This window comes from Suncus etruscus, chromosome 15 (genome assembly GCF_024139225.1).
Source record: "Suncus etruscus isolate mSunEtr1 chromosome 15, mSunEtr1.pri.cur, whole genome shotgun sequence".
In the NCBI taxonomy this organism is placed as follows: domain Eukaryota; kingdom Metazoa; phylum Chordata; class Mammalia; order Eulipotyphla; family Soricidae; genus Suncus; species Suncus etruscus.
Window position 1 is genome coordinate 13538973 of NC_064862.1, and position 19534 is coordinate 13558506.

Here is a 19534-nt window from a genome sequence, read left to right on the forward strand (position 1 = left end):
CACCACCTTGACAGTATAATTTCATCAGTGTCAATCACATTATGCAGGTTTTCTAATATGTTTTTTCTTACATTCATTGTTTGCAGGTGCATTATTTTCTAGGTTTGCTCTATGACCATCATCCTGGAATTTTTCCATACTTTCCTTCAAGTTTGAATGTCTTTGTTTCCTGAGTCTCATTTTTTGGTTCTTCTTGTATCCATTTACTTGTTTTTATCATATTGTCTTTTTCATTAAATTTGTCGTTATACATGAAGTGATGATATCAGTTTTCTAATCGGGTTTTGGTTTGTTACCATGTATTTTGAGACTCCCCTTTCACTATAAGCTTGAAAACTTTTTTTTTTTACCTCTGTTTAATTTTATTTTTATTATTCTCATCTTTTTTCATGACTTAAAAATTGAATTTTGCGGGGCCGGAGAGATAGCATGGAGGTAAGGCCTTTGCCTTTCATGCAAAAGGATGGTGGTTCGAATCCCTGCATCCCATATGGTCCCCCGTGCCTGCCAGGAGCAATTTCTGAGCATAGAGCCAGGAGTAATCCCTGAGCACTGCCGGGTGTGACTCAAAAACCAAAAAAAAAAAAAGAAAAGAAAAAAAAATTGTGCAGCTTCTTGAGAAATGGTCTTTAAGAGATATAATAGTAGATCATGAAAATGTTCTCAAGATCTGTTACTTATCGTAGTGCTTTTATGAGGACTCAGAGATATGAAGAAACAAAAATATGATTCATTTATTGTGAGTTTACAGAGTAGTTGGAAAAGCAAGCAATCTTCATGATAGTAAATTTTAGTGAAAAAAAGATCAGAATTCAAGACCTTTTCTAGGAGACATGTGATTCATTTCTGTGTAAATAGGAATACTGACCTTTCAAGACTCATAACATGGAAATAATAGTACTGAAGTGACGGCAGTTGCTTTACATATCACTAGAAACCCATGTGATTCTCCAAGTCCTGCCAGTGTAATAACTGAGCACTGAGCCAGAAGTCAGCCTGAGCACTACAAATAGTGGTGTTTGCCTTGCATGCAGAAGGGCAGTGGTTCGAATCCCAGCATCTCATATGGCCCCGAGTCTGTGGGAGTGATTTCTGAGTGTAGAGCCAGGAGTAACCCCTGAGTGCTGCTGGGTATGACCCCAAAACAAAAACAAAAAGTTTTATGTCATTATAGTATTAAGGGAATGTGCTACTTTAAGCTAATAGGGTATTTAAGGAAAGAAAATGAAATTGGGACATGGGGGAGTAAATTAATGATATATTATTAATTATTATTTATATATAATATTAATATATTATTAATTCTGGGAAAAGCAATTTTATTTGTTCTGTACATATTATGTGCTGTTGGTGTTTTTTAATAAATAAGTGTTAAAATATAGTTGCTGACATCTAAAATGCCTTATTAGTGAAATCATAGTATGTAGCTTTCATATCTTAGCTGAAAACTTTGAGATTCTATCCATATTTCTTAATCTATCTGGAATCTGTTTTCATTGGTGCGTAGTATTGCACTATAAGCATGTAACTTAATTCATCTCTTTGCCAGTAGATGACACTTAAGTTAGTACTTGTTTGAGGCTATTATGAATAAAGCTGTCTTAAATATTCACATATATATTTTTGTCTTACATAAATACTTAGAAGTAAAATATCGGTGCTTAGAATTATAAAAAATAGCAAAATGTTTTCAAAACAACTTTCAGTAATATTTGTAATAAGAAAGCTATTATTGACTTACTTTCTATTCACCACTTTTTATAGCTATTTTGTGTCATCCTCATTTGTAGTGATATCTTATTGGGGTTTAAAATTACATTTCTAATAATGATATTGGGAATTTCATGTCCTCATTTTCTGCTTATATATAATCTCTTATGACTATTTGTCTATATAGCTCTTTTTCCCATCATTATGAATAAATTATTGGTGTATAAAATGACATTTTTCATCAATTAAGAAATATAGGAAAGTAAAAAGAGAAAAAAACCAATATAATTACCAGTACCCAGAAATAACTATTTCAGAATTAACATTACAAGTATATGTCCCACTGTATTGACATAAAGATAGAAAAATAGTGGACTGATGAATGATAAGTGGGTAAGTGAGCGGAACAATAGAAAGCATGTATAGATTTTCTTTGTCATTGATATGTTTCATTTTTGTATTGTGCCAGGGCTTGAAGCACCCTTCATGCAAAGCATCTACTTCTGAGTTAAATCCTCAGTCAAAGTTCACTCTTTAAGTGTATGATTTGGGGTCATAGAGATAGTACAATGAGTAGAAAGTTTGCTGTGTATGTAGCCAACCCAGGTTCAATCCCTGGTAGCTCAAATGATTCTTACGTCTTTCCTGGAGTAATCCTTGAAGGCAGATCAATGAATAAGCTTTGAACACTGCCTGGTGTACCTTATATCACCCACCCCAAAGTGTGCTGCTATGTTTTTTTTAGTCTATTCACCATATTGTGCAGCTAACACTATTGTATTTTGTAAGCTTTCACACCCATTTAAAGCAATATTCGTACTACAAATCAGTTACTTTTACTTTTTAGGTCTTAGGCAAAACTAATCTACTTTTTTCTATCTATGGATTTGTCTCATCTGAATAATTTTTATGCCATTTTGGAGGTCTAGTTATTTCACTTGACAGAATCTTTTTAAGTTCATTTCTATGACAGCATGGTTTTATTCTTTATTTCTTTCTAATGGCTAAATACTATTTTATATATTGCTTTCTGGCATTTTTAAAAAAATGTTTGGGGTGCACGGGGGTTACTCCTGGCTCTGCACTCAGAAATCACTCCTGGCTCAGGATCATATGGGATGCTGGGGATCAAACCCGTGTCTGTCCTGGGTCTGCCCCGTGCAAGGCAAATGCACTACCACTGTGCTACCACTCTGGCCACAAGTTTTCTGGCATTTCTTTAAACGGATTCCCTCTCAGTTGATTGACATTGGCTTAAATTCTTATTTGTCATTATGAATAATGCTACTATCAACTTTTAGGCAGAAATTTTGCATGAACATTTGTTTTCAATTCTCTTGGGTTTGAATGCCTTGGATTTGTTTGCACTAATTTTCAAAATTAAATTTGTTTTGTTATTCTGGTGCTGTGAGGCATACTAAAAGATGCATTTATTATATTTAATTCACAGTTATGCAAATTAAAATCATACAACTCTAATATGTTTTAATTTTGATGTAGATTTAATAAGAGCTTGAAAAATATATTATTGAGGCCAGAGAGATAGCATGGAGGTAAAGAGTTTGCCTTGCATACAGAAGGACAATGGTTTGAATCCTGGCATTCCATATGGTCCCCTGAACCTGCCAGGAGCGATCTGAGAGTAGAGCCAGGAGTAACTCCTGAGCGCCACTGGGTGTGACCCAAACTCTTCCCCAACCCAATTGAAATATTGTCCAATATCTCCCACACGAACAGCCAAGTTTTATCAGTCTAACTTGTTTCAAAATATATAATAAAATTTAAAAATTATTTTTAATCTTTTTTTTTTTTTACTTTTTTACTTAAACACAATTAAATTAGTTATTTATGATTGGATTTCAGGATTGGATTTTAACACCAATCCTTTTTCTCATGTCTACTTCCCTACACCAATCTCTCCATCTTCTATTTGCTTCCCACCAGTCCTTTTCTACAAGAGGCACGCATTTTTTTAAAATATGAATTTTTGCACTGTGGTTTCCAGTTCTTTTGCTGATTGGGTTTCATACATAAAACTTTACCACCTTTGAGGACCACTTTCTCTCTGTTGAGTACTTTTCTCCACCATGGGCATTATCCCCTTCCTGTCTTACCCCTGGACCCTTCAAGAAGCATGTGATTTTCTTTTGTTTTTTCATTTTGTTTTGTTTTGTTTTGTTTTGTTTTGGGTCACACCCAGCAGCACTCAGGGTTTACTCCTGGCTCTATGCTCAATCGCTCCTGGCAGGCTCAGAGGACCATATGGGATGCTGGGATTCGAACCACCGTCCTTCTGCATACAAGGCAAACACTCTACCTCTATGCTATCTCTCCAGCCCCTGGCGATGTGATTTTTATTCAAATTTATATATCTTCCTGTGTCTCAATTTACTTACCTCTTCACCCATTCAAGATGATTTAAATATACAGTTGTCTGGTGTTAATTTCTTAAATATGTGGAGGTTTCTTTGAAACTGCCTGCTCACTTTGTCTTTAAAGTATGGACACATGATTGGGACTGTCACACTGAGTAACAGGATGTGCCTTCATGGTTTGCCTACAGCACCACTGACAGACAGAATGCCTTGGAGGCTGAGCTGAGGACTGTGCAGGCCAGTCGCCGAGATCTGGAAAACTTCCTGAAGTGGATACAAGAAGCAGAAACCACTGTCAACGTGCTTGCAGATGCTTCTCAGAGGGAAAATGCTCTCCAGGATACCTTCCTGGCCAGGGAACTCACTCAGCAGATGGAGGCAAGTGCATGAGAAATGACAATCAGTGTTTTCATTCATGCTGGGTTCTTCTGATTAATTTTCATGCAAATGTATTACCATTAGGAGGTGAGGTGGTCACCTTGTTCCCTTATGGAATCTGTGCCCACATGTCACTAATTAGTTTTTGGATGAGAGACGTATTTTCTGGTAGAAAATCAGCTTGTTTTTGGAAGTAATAATGATTTATTATTTATTTATTTGTAGACTTAGGGTTTTTTTTTTGGTTCTATTACAATTAGCCTTATTGAATGCTAAGTTATTTTCCACTTCAGATAAAATGATTTATTCAACTTTTTCATAAAGACAATATGAAAATGGTGAGGCCTTTATAATTTAGAAAGCTTAGTACTTTAAAATTGAATGTACTACTTGTATGCCTTTATCTTGATAGCTTTCATTGTATCTAATTGTCTGGGCACTTTTTACTCAGTTCTTTTTCTAAAAATGTCTGACGACACACATAAAAAATATATGAACCTTTTTACCCCTACCCCAAGTAACCTGTTTCATCACCCTTTATCTTTCTGTCAGTAGACCTGTTTGCCAATGAAAGGCTTTCTCACTTAGAACTAGTTTCAAACCCATTTCATTGCGGAAATCTTGTTTATTATAGTTATGGATTTGCCATATCTTTAAATCCTGTTTTTATAATATGTATATTTTGACAGTCATGATATGCTTGGGGACACATGATCATGTAAATACATGATTAGAGATGTATATCTATTCCTCTCCCATGATGGTTGAAGGGAAGCGATGTTATCAGTCCATATGTTTACCAATGTGCAAATTCTGCTCTAAGTGCAAAAATGGAAGATAAAAACAGACTCTTACATGAACCTTAAATTTCATCATATTTCATCATCATAAAATTCAGTGTGATAGCTTTTTCTAAATCCTTTCTTAGGAACTCTATTCCCTTGAAACACTCACAGAACTTTTTCTCAGCATTTAATGAGTATTCAAAATGTAGTGCAAGTAAATGCAGAGATTTTTAAGGCCTTTCTAAATAAATTTTTTTTTAGCAAAGGATTACTTCTCTATGGCAGTAAGCTACAAGAAAGAAATGTTGCTGATTAAGTGTACTAAAATACATTTTAGTATGGATGATAAATACTTCTCAAAGCTAATTTTATGTTGTCAAAATTGTTTTGCCTTATTCTAAATAGTTAATAGGGCATTTATTAAATGCATGTTAAAATTTTTATCTAAAAATGAATGCATCTTTCTGTTATTTTGATATTTTGATATTTTATTTTATTTACATAATTTCACTTTATGTTTCTTTCTTTTTTTTTTTTTTTAGATTTTTATCTAGACCATTGTGAATTACAAGTCTTTGACAGCTGTATTTTGGGCATATGTGACATTGAATTAGGGACATTCTTGCCATAATGTTGACCTCCCTCTACCATAGTTCCCAGCATGCATCCCATACCTCCGCCCATAGCCCCCAAACTACTAGGTCCATTTTTTTCGTTTAGCTTGTTATAGCTTGGGTCTCTTGATTCTGTTGTTATTGACTATGGCTTGGGTATTTAGATTTGACTTTTTTTTCTTTTACTCAATGCTTCTGAGACGAGTTGAGCCCTGGGTCCCATCCACTATTTTTTCTTTTTTTCTCTGTTAGTAGAAAGATATAGAAATATGAGACAGAGCAAAATGATTCAGTTCTAAGGTTCTATGTAAAAGGTGGGATCCCTTATCTAGAAGTATAAATTAAATTAGAATAAAGAAATAGAAACAAAAACAAAAGGGGGGCAGGTGTGGCAAGATTTTTTTTTTTTTTTTTTTTTTTTTTTTTGCATAGGCACAGTAAATGTTGGGGAAATTAGAAAGGAAATTCTCTTGGCTTAAGAGATTTGGGTTGCCTCCACCCATGATGCATACTGTCATAAGACTGACTACAGACTCTGGGCATGTTGGTTGACCTATCCCCAAGATCTTTCTTTATAGTCCCAGGAAGAGTTCTTCTGTTCAGTTGCAGTTGTCAAATTCAGTCCTCTGTAATTAGAGATCTTGGTTTTTGCACAGATCCTAGGATGAAGTCTAGGGTAAAGTCTTTCTTTATGGTCCCAGGAAAAGTTCTGCTTAGTCATGGTAATCATAGTTACTCTTCTGTAATTAGAGATTGTAGTTTTTGCATAGAATTTAGGATGGAGTATCTTCTGATTTTATCTCACCATAGTGGTGAGATAGGGCAACCTGCCCTTAGATCTAGATAGATTTTTTTCCTCGTTGTCAGGGTATAATATGATTCTACCTTGGAGCAAGTTGGTGCCAGACTGGTATTAGGGCTCACTTGGGTTTCGGGGGGAGTTTGATACCTGGTGCTGATGCAGGAAACTCCATGTTTCTTAATCACATATTTTTACTTTTGAAATTTTGTTTCCATGTTATTAAAAATGATTCCACATGTTTAACTTTTTTTCTTTATAAATTGATAATTGTTGGAATCCTACTACTGAATTTTCTTTGGACGTTTGTATTAATGATTTCCGTATTGTGTTCATGAGTTGATAGAGTGAAAAGTTGTTTGGAAATCAAATTGTCTATTGAAGAATATGGATGTTGAAAGAGCCCCTTGAAATTATAGAGTAACTTTTCTGGTGTAGAGTGTGCAGGAGTTTTATAGAAAATAGAAGAGGAAACTATGCCTTGCATGACTGTATTCTAAGTACAAGATTGCCCCTAGAAACTATACTTGCTTCTTGTCTTTTGATAACTGGATTAAGGTTTTAGGATGTTTAATAAAACTGAAGAAGTTCTTTGTTTTCAGTATCCAGTGACATAAACTACTAAAGTGGTTTTAGTAAGTGACTAAAGATCATTTGTATACACAATGATTAATTTCTGAGAGTATATTATGAAACATATCTCTTTTGGGTTGGATGATCATTTGGGTTTATTTATCTATGTATCATTACCCTGCTCCCAGGGAGTAGATTTTACTATTCAACAAAGGACAAAACATAATCCAGTCTTCTGGGAAAAGTAGTATCAAGCAGAAGAGATCTATGGGATCTATTCCCTCTATGGGATCTGATATCTTGGGTATATTTTTTTCGGCAAGAAGGGCACACCCTGGAAGTTCTCAGAGGTTACTCCTAACTCTGTGCTCAAAAATCACATGTGAGACAAACACCTTGCCTGCTGTACTATTTCTCTGGTCCTTAGGTGTTTTTGATGCTGATGGCAATGGGTAGATATCATTAAAGATTTTGAGTGTGATGGCGAGGAATTTATATCGATAAGATTCTAACTGATGCCATTTTGAAAAAATGCATTGAATAGGGCAATACTGATAAACAGAGCATTCTATTAGGATCCTCTGGTAAGCATCTGGTCAGAGGAGATCATAACCAAATGGGAGTCTATAGCAGTGGGTTAGATTTAATGACTAGATGATGCGAGTAAACTAAGGGAAATAAAGGATGGAAACAAAGATGGTTGGTGGGTTTTATTGTTTGTTTAAGCCTAAGATTGGAATTATAGGGAAAGAAATAATCTAAGCAGAAATTTTCTAGGGCATCATATTATTTTATATGATGGTAAATTCCATTTTGACTGTATTGAAATGAGAAATTTGAGTAATATTTATGAGGGAGAGGTTAGTATGAAGTTGTCATATAGTTCTACATTTAGTGAGTGAAAATTCCTAAAGATAAAATTGCTTATTACTTATTTTTACTTTTGAATAGAACTTTTATGACTTTCTGGTCATTTTATTTGTTGTTAATGCATTGATTCTTAATTTTTATGCTTGCAAGTTATTATTATTTGAATTATATTTTTAATCGTAAGTTTTACATTTTAGCAATGCCATCGAATTGAGATGCTCTTGCTCTTTTCTGGGTAAAATTCTGACCTGGTTGGAATGGTTTGCATAAGGCTATGTATTTTTGCGTTCTGACAATAGGTACTGGAAATTATTGCATTTTTCACCTCATGTACTCTTTCAGTCCAATTTTCTTTATTTTGGGCCACCTCTGGCATGCTCAAGGCTCACTCCAGTTTCTGTAATCAGGAATCAGTCCTGATAGGTTTAGGTAACCAGGTAGAATGTGAGGCATCAAATGCAAAGATAGGTAAATAGTATGCAGAGTTAGCACCTCTTTTTTTTACCCACTGTGTTGTTTCTAGCTCCTTTAGTCTGTTTTTTATTATCCTGTTGCTTAAGTAATGATTGCTTTCAAACTATACCCTGTGCCCAGCTATGATTCACATTTCTTAAGAGTAATATATTAATTGGATTTAATTCATTTGTTTAGTACATATCTGTAGTATGTAGTTGTACTGTATTGCTATGATCAAATTAGGGTATTTTTATCACCTAAAAATAAACCCTGTCTTTCTCAAATTCCCAGTAATTAGTAATTTTAATAGTAATTTGCTTTTATTTCTATATTGTTCCATAATAGTTCAGTAATTTATTTCAACAATCCCTTCTGAGTTTACTATTGTGATATTGTGACATTGTGCGTTTGTCCAGAGGGAGGCAGTATTGGTTCTCAGGATAGACCTTCAGGAAAAAAAAATACACTAAAGTATGTATTCAAGCAGATCTCCCAATATACTGCCTGATAAACACAATTCTGTATGACCGGACAAAAATCTTTAAACCATGTGAAGATGAAGGACTCAGAAGGCAAATGAAATAAGAAACACTTCAACTACACTGTTTTCTCTCAAGGGTCATGACAATTGCAGAGAAAGGTGAAAATGCTCCATTCCCTGAGTTTTCTCTTTGGTTTGAGCAGGATGCTGATAATGAGAATGTCCAGGTTCTATTTCCGTCTATGCTCTTTGACCTAGTCATTTAATCATTCTTGCTTATTGTGTTCATTTTCTAACATTACTTTACCCCTTATAATAAAGGTAATGGCATTGAAACTGCAGTCGAAAATGCATTTTAAATATGTATACACAGATAGAAGCACCCCCAGTTCTGTACTAGCTTTTTATATCATATAAGTATGTCTTATGTTTCTTACTCATAAAATTCAAACAGCTTTATGGCAAATGAAATGAAATCATGAAGATGCTGTCTACGGCAAAAGGTGGTAATTTGGAATGTTCTGTAGTCAATTAGAGCTTTTTGTGTATGGAGGGGGCATTTTATTAACTTGGCTGTTTAATTAGAGCAGTCTTAACCTTACATTAGAAATTCGATTCCTAATGGGTTTTCTCCCAGGCAGGCATTTGAAAGAGAGAGAGAAAGCCCTTGAACTACTCTGCTATTAGGATCTTTGTGGTAAAGCCCTATACTCCTTGTAGGTATTTTGTTTTTGTTTTTGTTTTAGGGGATCTTGTTCTGAGACTTGTCTGGGTGGTGATTTATTAGCACTTAATGTAAGGACTGCTATCATTAGTGTCTGGTACCTTTCTGCTCTTCCCTGATTGATAACAGGTTCTCTGCACTAGTCCCACTGAGCCCAAGCTGAACCGCGTTTAGTGAGTAGAGGATGCTTCTCTCTTCAGAGAGAGTGAATGCCACTCCATCTCTCAATATACCCCGGCTACAAGCATGCACCATGGTGATGCGTTGAATCTCTTTTTCCCAGGGGGATCGTCTGCTTTGTATCTGCAGCTTTAATGTTTCACTTAATCTCTTTTTTGGCTACTGAGCGCACTCTTCAGCAGCAGACAGCGTCTGGCTTCTCTACAACTTGCTTCATTTTCTGACCATGCCGGGCTGAGCTAGGACTGGCAGGGAACATCTGCCCAGGGGGGGCTTTCGGAGTGGCTTTTGTAGATGTAGATTCTGGGGTGATGGAGAAGAAGTTGGAGGCATCCTAGCCTTCTTTCTCCTAAAAATCTAAGCCTGGGAGCTTTCAAATGCATTCTGGAAACGAGCATGCTCAGAGAACTGGCAAATCATTGTCCAGTGACCGGGAGGAAATGATCATTGCTCTTCATTTATAATGCAAATTCTGAGGTGTCTCCAGAAGTGTGGTAAACTTAAAATGATGGCTGTGGTGAGAACATCTCTGCAGAAAGTTGTGGTTTTGTTGCATCGTTTGCAAAGGATGGCAGTTTCTTCTCCTCGGTATCAGAAGCTCTGTAAGGTAACTGAGTGATGGAAAAATAAGGATCTTGGGTATTTGAGAATTCTACTGTTTTTTCCGGGCTTTAAAAACTATCTTTTCAGGGTTATTATCAAGAAATGATCCTTTTTCTTAGGCTAGATCTTAAAAGCAATGACAATGATGCTTAATTAAGTCTTATTCAAGAATCTGAAACAATTGCTGCCTTAGTGCCTATATTTTGGAATTAACAAAATCTTGGCTCCCGAGAAGGTTTTGTGAAGTGGAAAAAAATATGATAAAACTATTTTTATTTAGATCAGTTTCCTTTGTGATATTCTATAGTGTTTTTTTTTGGGGGGGTTGAATGGCTCACTAATTTTGTAAAAAAAAATTCAGTAAATGAGAGCTAAAAAGACTAAAATAATTCATGATTAGGTTTATTTTAAATAGCTAATTGTTTACAGCTAATTGTTTCTTCAGTTAAAAAAACACAACTTAGAAATGATCAAACTTAATCTCATCTTTAAATAACCCCATATCCTTGGATCTTCATGTACTATAGTTGAACTTAGGGACTTAATTTTATTTGAAGAGGTAAGTTAAGTGCACTTTTAGGAGGCAACTTGACAGTTGTAAATTTCCCAACTACATCATCCTAAACATAATATTGAGTGAAGTGAATTTAGGTATTTTTAAGTTGGCTGCTTTATTTTTTTTATCATAGTTTTGTTTTATTTTAACTATATTCAGACGGCCTCATTACTTTAGTCAAAAATTAGTGTGGTTTGATAGGAAATGGAAGCAGAAGTTATACAAGGATTATTAAAGCAATTTATATAGTAGCTATATAATATAAAATAATGGAATTCTTTCTTTATATCATTTAGGTATTGTCACTCTCAATAATGTATCCTGTCATGTTAGCTGCTCAGACAGATATGTAGTTGCAATGTTACAATATTATTATTGTACAATATTATTATTGATGATGTATGACATGTCAGCGGGACTAACCTGAGAATATTTTGTGTTTGTAATGAGAAAAGTCATATTCCACTAACTTTTTTATATATTTCTTTTTTTTTTTAAATCTTGTCAATCAAATATATTTCTCTCAGGAAAATTTGTTTTAAATGTATGGGTATTGCAGAAGATAGTAGTATATTCTTTATAGAAACATTCAGAAGTATTTTTACTTGCAATAGAATTGAATATTAATACAACTTAATTCAAATGAAAAAATTAGTAGAGAAATTGTTTTAGCATGTTATTCTGGCATTTTTGGCATACTTTCAAATGTAATCTGATAAAACATATATCTCATCAACAGGCAGTTTTGATCAGAAGAAATCCCATTCGTAATAATGCATATTATTTTACCTTTCTCGATACAAGTTTGAATTAGACAAATCATATTTTATTAACTGGGTTATTTTTCTAATCAATTTACTTGCATATTTTCAAAGTCACTCATTTTTATCAAATCATGCGATATATTAAGTAAGTCTAAGCAAGCAATCAAAGTTCACATGTTAGAGAAAGTAGCTTGATTATTTTTATAATTATATCCAGTGAAACACAAATTGAGTTATTGGAATCATTGGGTGAGTTAATTTTCCTCAGAAGTGCTCTGTGTACTGACTTTGTCAGATTTATAATTTTCTAAATGATCAATAATATTTAAATATTTAAAATAAACATTGGTTTTTATTTTGGAAAATTAAAAATTAGGTTACTTGTAATTGAATTATTATCTGTCAGATTTATTTTCTCAGATGCAAAATTACTAAATGCCTAAATTATGAAATGAGAAATACACAATTCCAGTACTTTCCAGCAGATGTCAATATAAGGCAGTGATATATAAGAGTTTGGCTAACGTAGATTTCCAGGATATGACTTGAAAAATTATTATTAAATCAACCAGTAACAGGTATAATTTATTTGCATTGTTGCATGTTTTTAAAACTGATCTTATTTACTGAAATGTATTCACTGCTGATATAAATACAAGTTTAAGTTGCAGAATTAAAGTTATCATTTCTAAAATTGGGCTGTGTCAATATCAAATGAAAATACTTAAATTTATTATATTGATAGTCTATGTGCCTTACTCAAAGGTTTTTTACTGATATTTATTTGCTTTATGGTAAAATAAGTTTATTTCATTTACAGTATAAAAATTTCCCCATACTTCTTTTATTATCTAAATTTTCTTTTTTTTTTTAAAAGAAATGCTTTAAGTTTCAGTGTTTCTTCATAAAAATATAGTTTATTGTAAATGCACTTTCAAATATAAATGAATGAGCAAAAAGTTGCATAGTCTAAAAGAGAATAAACCTATTGTAAATTCCTGTTGACATATTGTTTGAAATCCAATATCAATTAATACTTTTGTTCATTTTATTCTTCTTTAAGATTATCTTTTTCCAAAACTCTAGTATATGGAACTTTAATCTTTATCAGTCTTTTTAATTTGTGACACTTCATCTCTTTTTGCTTATTTTCATTTTTCTGTGAAGTGTCATAAAATCATTCATGAGTTATGATTCATTGCAACAATTGTGTGAAACTTTGTCTCAAATATTTTTATTTTGTGTTTTTTTTCCCCTGTACATTTCAAAGAGGCCATAGGAAAAAAATAAGCGAACTTGGATTCACAGCTCTCTGAGTTTAAATATGCTTCCCTACTTCAGTTTGTTTATATAAATGCTTATATTTTTTGCCTTTAAAATATTAGTTCTTTCTCATCATATAACCCATCAAATTTGGCAAGAATGTGAAACAGAAGCACTGCTTACTTGGAGGTATAATTAGCAGCATTGAAATCGCCCTTTTGACCTAACATCACCTTATGCTGGATGCTGATTTTATCAGATTGGGTTGTGTTAAGTTCTTTAACATATTAATAACCATAAGATAATTTTTTTTCTTTCAGAGCACAGTAAAAGAAAAACTGGCTATAAGTGACATAAAATATAAATGGACTTTTTTATAGTTACCTAATTACTTTGGAGGATATTTTATCATTCAGTCTTAAAAAACTGATTGCCAAATTTTATAAAATAATAATTGAGGGTATGATAAATCAGACTTGATAAGTCAGGCTTATTTTTGTAAAATAGATTAGTATGTGAGCCAGTATAGACATATTTTAAAATGACAAAATTAGCATTATAATTACTTAAGCATTAAACACTTTAGTTAATAAATTTGACTCTGTTTATCTACATATTATATAAATATGTTTATATTATTTTAGGTTATATGAATTTAATTGTCATTAAACTTTCTCTTGATCATGTGTTCCTAACAATTAAAATACTTTCATGTAAATATTTATAAGGTAAGCACATACAACATTGTAAAAACACTTATTAAATATTAGTAATGCATAATTTTTGTCCTACTTTATACTTTCCTTGCATCCTACTTGGCTGTCTTTCCCTCTTTCTGTGGGGTATACATACCACACTGGTGTCCACTATTTCAGCACAATAGAAGGTAACTAATTACAAAGTTAGTCTTATGTAGACTTTGAAGACAGTGCTGATGTCAAAGTCATTAAGTGTTCTCTAGAATCCAGGTAACTGTTGCTGAGTATTCTGTGAAAAATAGAGACCGGAAGATCATACCCAGTAAATCTGGATTGACTGGTTACATTTATTTAAAAAAAAACAAAAACAAAAACAAAAAACCCTACTGAATGTGTTCACAGGTGGGAAGGATGCCTGACCACAAAAGTAGGTAGTCCTGAGATGTTCAGAATCACTAACAAAGTAAGTTCACATATCATTTTTAAGTCCTATTTTATTTAAATATAATGATGATGATGTTTGAATCTTTGTTATAAAATGAGATATGGGGGGGTGAGGATATATGACAGTAGGTCAAAAACTTACTTGCACACAACTAACCTAGGTTCTATCTTCAGGAGAGCATATGGTCCCCAGAGTTCTGCTAGGAAGCATCCCTGAAAACTAGGAATCTATCCTGTGCATAGTTGGGCATGATACAAAATATAAAAGAACAACAGCAACTAAATGAGACATTGAATGAAATGGTGTGAGTGTGTGAGTGCATACATGTTTGTGTATGTTTGCGTGGTGGTTTGATTTTAGACTCTTTTAGGATTCTGTCAGTGATAGGCTTTCAGGAGTCCAATACCATACTTTCCACTGCTCACCCTACCCTGTTTCCTTCCACTGCCCTTCTTAAGCTCAGTTCTGTAGAGCAGTTGTCAGATTCTGTTGTCTTTGGTTGGTTTTTATTCCTGTGATTTCATTATATCCCACTGTAGGAAGGGTATTTTTTTTAATAGTTTATACTCTGTATAGTTAAATTGTGTGGATTTGATTCCCAATCATTCACCCCAAGTACTTTTTCCTCTAGGAAATAAATCTGTCTTTGAATAATTAAATTCTCAAGTTTTCTAGGGTTAAAGAGCTTTACTTTGTCATGATCTGAATGTTAAAGATAACGAACTTCATTGAGCTGAATGTTAAGTTGAACTCCATTGATTTATAAGAGAATTTTCTCTTCCTGATTAGACAAGAGTTTCAGAAACTTTGTGCTATTGAGCTCTAATGGAGAAAAGTACTTAGATGGGGAAAGTTCTGCATCCAGTCCATTTTATTAATGCTTTAGACTTGTTTCATTCCAGCTGCATGGAACCCTGCACTGGTAAAACCCCTATTCTCCCTCCATTTCTGTACCTCCTTGAAGGTACATATGACAGATAAAAAGTGACAGTGTCATCAAATATCTTCCTTTGGTTTTTAGAAATAGCAGTACCAGTATAAACATCAAAATGATAGTATTCAATAGAGATCTCAGATTTTCTTAACTAAAAACCTCATTTTAAGCTAAAAGTAGTCTCATTAAATGTGATGTTATGCTTTGCCAATTATCTAAGAAATAATTGATACCACTTGTAAGACTGCATTTCAAATATTCTTTTAACTGCCAAGACATCATTTTCATTTGTTTAAGTCTAGAGCTGTGCTCTTGCAACTCAGGCACAAATTGGTCAAAGTATAAATATGGATGAAACATGTTCTTTATTTTTACTTGGCAGGGATTGAGGGGCTTTCCAAGCAGTACTCACGCAGTCAAAGGACACTGCTGGTGATACGAGGCAAACCAGGCTACTGTTCATTGCCAAGGTTTGAGAATGTGATGCAGATTTGATCTCCAAGTTTGTGGATTAGCAGGTCATCTGGTGGTTGTTGTGTTGTGTGTGTGTGTGTGTGTGTGTGTGTGTGCGTGTGTGCCCCTCCCGGCCTGTACTTGGCCATGCTCAGGAAGCCACGTGCACCATAACCACTTCACAGTCTCCAACCCCTAGTTGTTTATTTTTTAATTTTTAGGCCAGACCTTGAGATGTTCAGGGTTTACTCTGGCTCTGTGCTCAGAGGATCGAATAGGGTGCAGAGATCAAACCTTTGTTTGCCATGTTCAGGGCAAGCAGCCTACCTACTCTCTAGCCACCAATCTTTTTATCAGTATTTAATTATTGTCTTTAAATGTTGATGACTTGTTTGCTTGGTGATAAAATCTGTGAAATATTATTGATAAATTACCAAGATCAGTGTTAGATAGTCTCACATTTTTTTGTTTTCTGTTTATTTGATTTTTTTGGTGTGTTTTTGTTTTGGGGCCACACCCGATGATGCTCAGGTGTTTCTCCTGGCTATGCACTCATAAATCACTCTTGGCGCAGGGGACCATATGGGACACCGGGGATTGAACTCAGGTCCATCCTGTACAGTTGCATGCAAGGTAAATGCCCTACCGCTATGCTATTGCTCTGGCACCTAGACTCATCACTTTTATTATATCTGTGTGTTTCTTCTTCCCTTTTGAGTCCCTGCACTGGAGCTTGCACTGACACTTTAAACTAATCCGTGCTTAGGACCTCCGCAGCTTTGCAGTGCTTGTGCTCTGGGCTCTGATGGTCACTGGGCTCAAAATTCCTTTTTTGGTAGTTCTGGGCAAGGGTGCTCTATGGGGATTGCATGGTGCAAACATCTGCTTGGTTGTGGGGTTTGCACTCAGTTTGCTTCTATGGTGCAGCCAGAAATCTCTTGTAAGTGTTGGGATCACAGGCAGAGGGTCTAGGCACAAGTAGCAGAGCTGTGATGATTATGCTTAGTGCTTAGATTCTTCTTGGCATCACCATGGAGTGAACTCTTGGTCTTACACAAGCAAAATCTAATACTTTTGGCCACCACACCATCTCTTGATTCCGTAGCTTGAAAAGGTATAGAGATCCTCTTCTTCTCCTTGGCTAATGACTCTTACTGCTGCCAGTTTCTCTTCACATACATGTATTTTTAGTTCTCTAAACTAAAATTTGCAATTAGCATGACTCCTGTCATTGAGAGTAAAGAATATAGAAATTTTGATGCTATGATAGCTTTCTTAGTCTATTCAATTTTGTACAAGGTAAATTAGTCCAAATAATTGAAACTGAAGTGTATCAGAGGATTTTTTTTTTCACATACCTCTATTGTTCAGTTCTATAGAATTCTGGAAGACTAATTTATAAAAAAACACCTCACTTATATGAGCAGACAGTTTCTTTCAGTGTTTAATAAATAATAGACTGATATGTAAGTATGGCTTGATAAAGCTTAAGATTTTTGGAAAAACATCAAAAAGGAAGAGGCATTGAATTGTTTCAACAATAGACTTATTTTAATAGGAGAAGAAGGAAAGGCTAGTGGTTAGTTACAGCAAAAAAAAAAAAGGCAAGTGAACATGATGAACAAAGTCATTGCTACTAATTTCATTTTCAGAGTGTGTAAGGTTCCCATTGTATTTGTTTTATTTTCTATTGGAAAAGTCTACTTTCTTTCTTTCTCTTTCTTTCTTTCTTTTTCATTCTTTCTCTTCTTTCTTCTTTCTTTCTTTCTTTCTTTCTTTCTTTCTTTCTTTCTTTCTTTCTTTCTTTCTTTCTTTCTTTCTTTCTTTCTTTCTTTCTTTCTTTCTTTCTTTCTTTCTTTCTTTCTTTCTTTCTTTCTTTCTTTCTTTCTTTCTTTCTTTCTTCCTCCTTCCTTCCTTCCTTCCTTCCTTCCTTCCTTCCTTCCTTCCTTCCTTCCTTCCTTCCTTCCTCCCTCCCTCCCTCCCTCCCCCCTCCCTCCTCCCTCCCTCCCTCTCTCTCTCTCTTTCTCTCTCTCTCTTTCTCTCTCTCTCTCTTTCTTTCTTTCTTTCTTTGTTTCTTTCTTTCTTTCTTTCTTTCTTTCTTTCTTTCTTTCTTTCTTTCTTTCTTTCTTTCTTTCTTTCTTTCTTTCTTTCTTTCTTTCTTTCTTTCTTCTTTCTTTCTTTCTCTCTCTCCCTCCCTCTCTTCCTTCCTCCCTCTCTTCCTTCCTTCCTTCCTCCCTCTCTTCCTCTCTCTCTTCCTTCCTTCCTTCCTCCCTCTCTTCCTTCCTTCCTTCCTCCCTCTCTTCCTTCCTTCCTTCCTCCCTCTCTTCCTTCCTTCCTTCCTTCCTTCCTTCCTTCCTTCCTTCCTTCCTTCCTTCCTTCCTTCCTTCCTTCCTTCCTTCCTTCCTTCCTTCCTTCCTTCCTTCCTTCCTTCCTTCAGACTACATTTGGAGATACTCATGGGTTTCTCCTTACTCTATGTTCAGAAATTACCTTGACAGGCTTGGAGGACCATATGGGATGCCAGGTATTGAACCCGGTGTGACCACATAGAACACAAACCCAATGTGCTATTGCTCTGGCCTAATAGTGTGTTTTCTCATATAATTCCATTATCAACACATAAGTAAAAGGGTAATTATTTTCTTACTCATCTTTGAAAGGTAGGAAAGAAATAATTTTTCCCTTTAACCAATGGAGAAGTAGGTTTCAGTAGTTTTAATAATAGCCAGTGGAGTGGAGATAGGTGTAGTAAGTTTGGTGCTTGACTTGCATGTGGCCAACCTGGGTTCAATCCCTGGCATTCCAGGTGGTTTCCCAAGCCTAAGCCTACCAAAGTGATTTCTGAGTGCAAAGCCAGAAGTTATCCCTGTGCACAGCTAGGTGTGGATCAAAACCCAAAACAAACAAAGAAAAAACAACAAAATTCCAATAACAGCTAAGCTATAATGTGGCATAATTTGAATTAAGCACTGGTTTTCTGATTCTAGATCCAAAATTTCTCTATACTAATTTCAGATAACTTTAAAAATTTTAGTGCACAAAATAGTTTATGTGCTAAAGGAAGTATACTTAGAGAAATAACAATATTTTAGGAGTAGATATTCTTTATTTATATTATCTCTATTTTTTTTATCTCTTTCATTTTTCGTGATGGTATGGTTTGGGACATACCTGGTCATGCTCAGGGAGCTACTCTCAGCCCTGTACTTCCTGAGTGCTCATAAATTCATATATGGTGCCAGGAAATGCTTGTCATTTTAAAGAAATCTACATATACTCTCCTTTAAATATATAGAATCCTGGATGAATAGAAGTAATCAAATTCAGTCATTTAATCTTATAAATGAAGAAACAAATCACTCACAATGTGTTTTTTTTAATGGCATCTAAATTTTTGAAGTAAGGTATTTATTTTCTTATAGAAGTCTAAATATAATGAAGTATGATCTTTTAAAACCACTGATATTTGAGGTCATACTATATTATTTTAAGAGAACAAAGATCTTGGTCTAATTTAAATTTGTACATCAGATGCTTTTTCTAATTGGCTCATTTCATAGTTTTACAGAAAAAGATGGATTGGTTCATTTAATGCAAATTCATAGAGTTGGTTCTGGTTTTTGATTTATAATTTAGCCTGGTTTAAGTCTCAATACCTCAAGTACTGAATAATGTATTCATGAACCTAATTCTCTATGCCCAAATGTAATTTTTTATTATTTTATTTGAAAGGATATAAAAGCCTCTTAGAAATTAAAAAAAGTAAAGTTACTTTATAGACTGTTTCTTTTTTAAGAAGGTATTTTTCTTTCTTTTTTTTTTTTTTTTTTTTTATTTTTGGGTCACACCCGGTAATGCTCAGGGGTTACTCCT

The 19534-nt window shown here is 34.4% G+C and overlaps 1 protein-coding gene across 1 annotated transcript in view; it reads left to right on the plus strand.

Moving 5' to 3' along the window:
• The window catches only part of UTRN (utrophin), a 576171-nt gene that overhangs the window by 304968 nt on the left and 251669 nt on the right, over positions 1 to 19534 (plus strand). Inside the window, 1 exon segment of the mRNA XM_049789386.1 lies at positions 4274 to 4463. Within this exon segment, the coding sequence (XP_049645343.1) occupies positions 4274 to 4463 (190 nt within the window).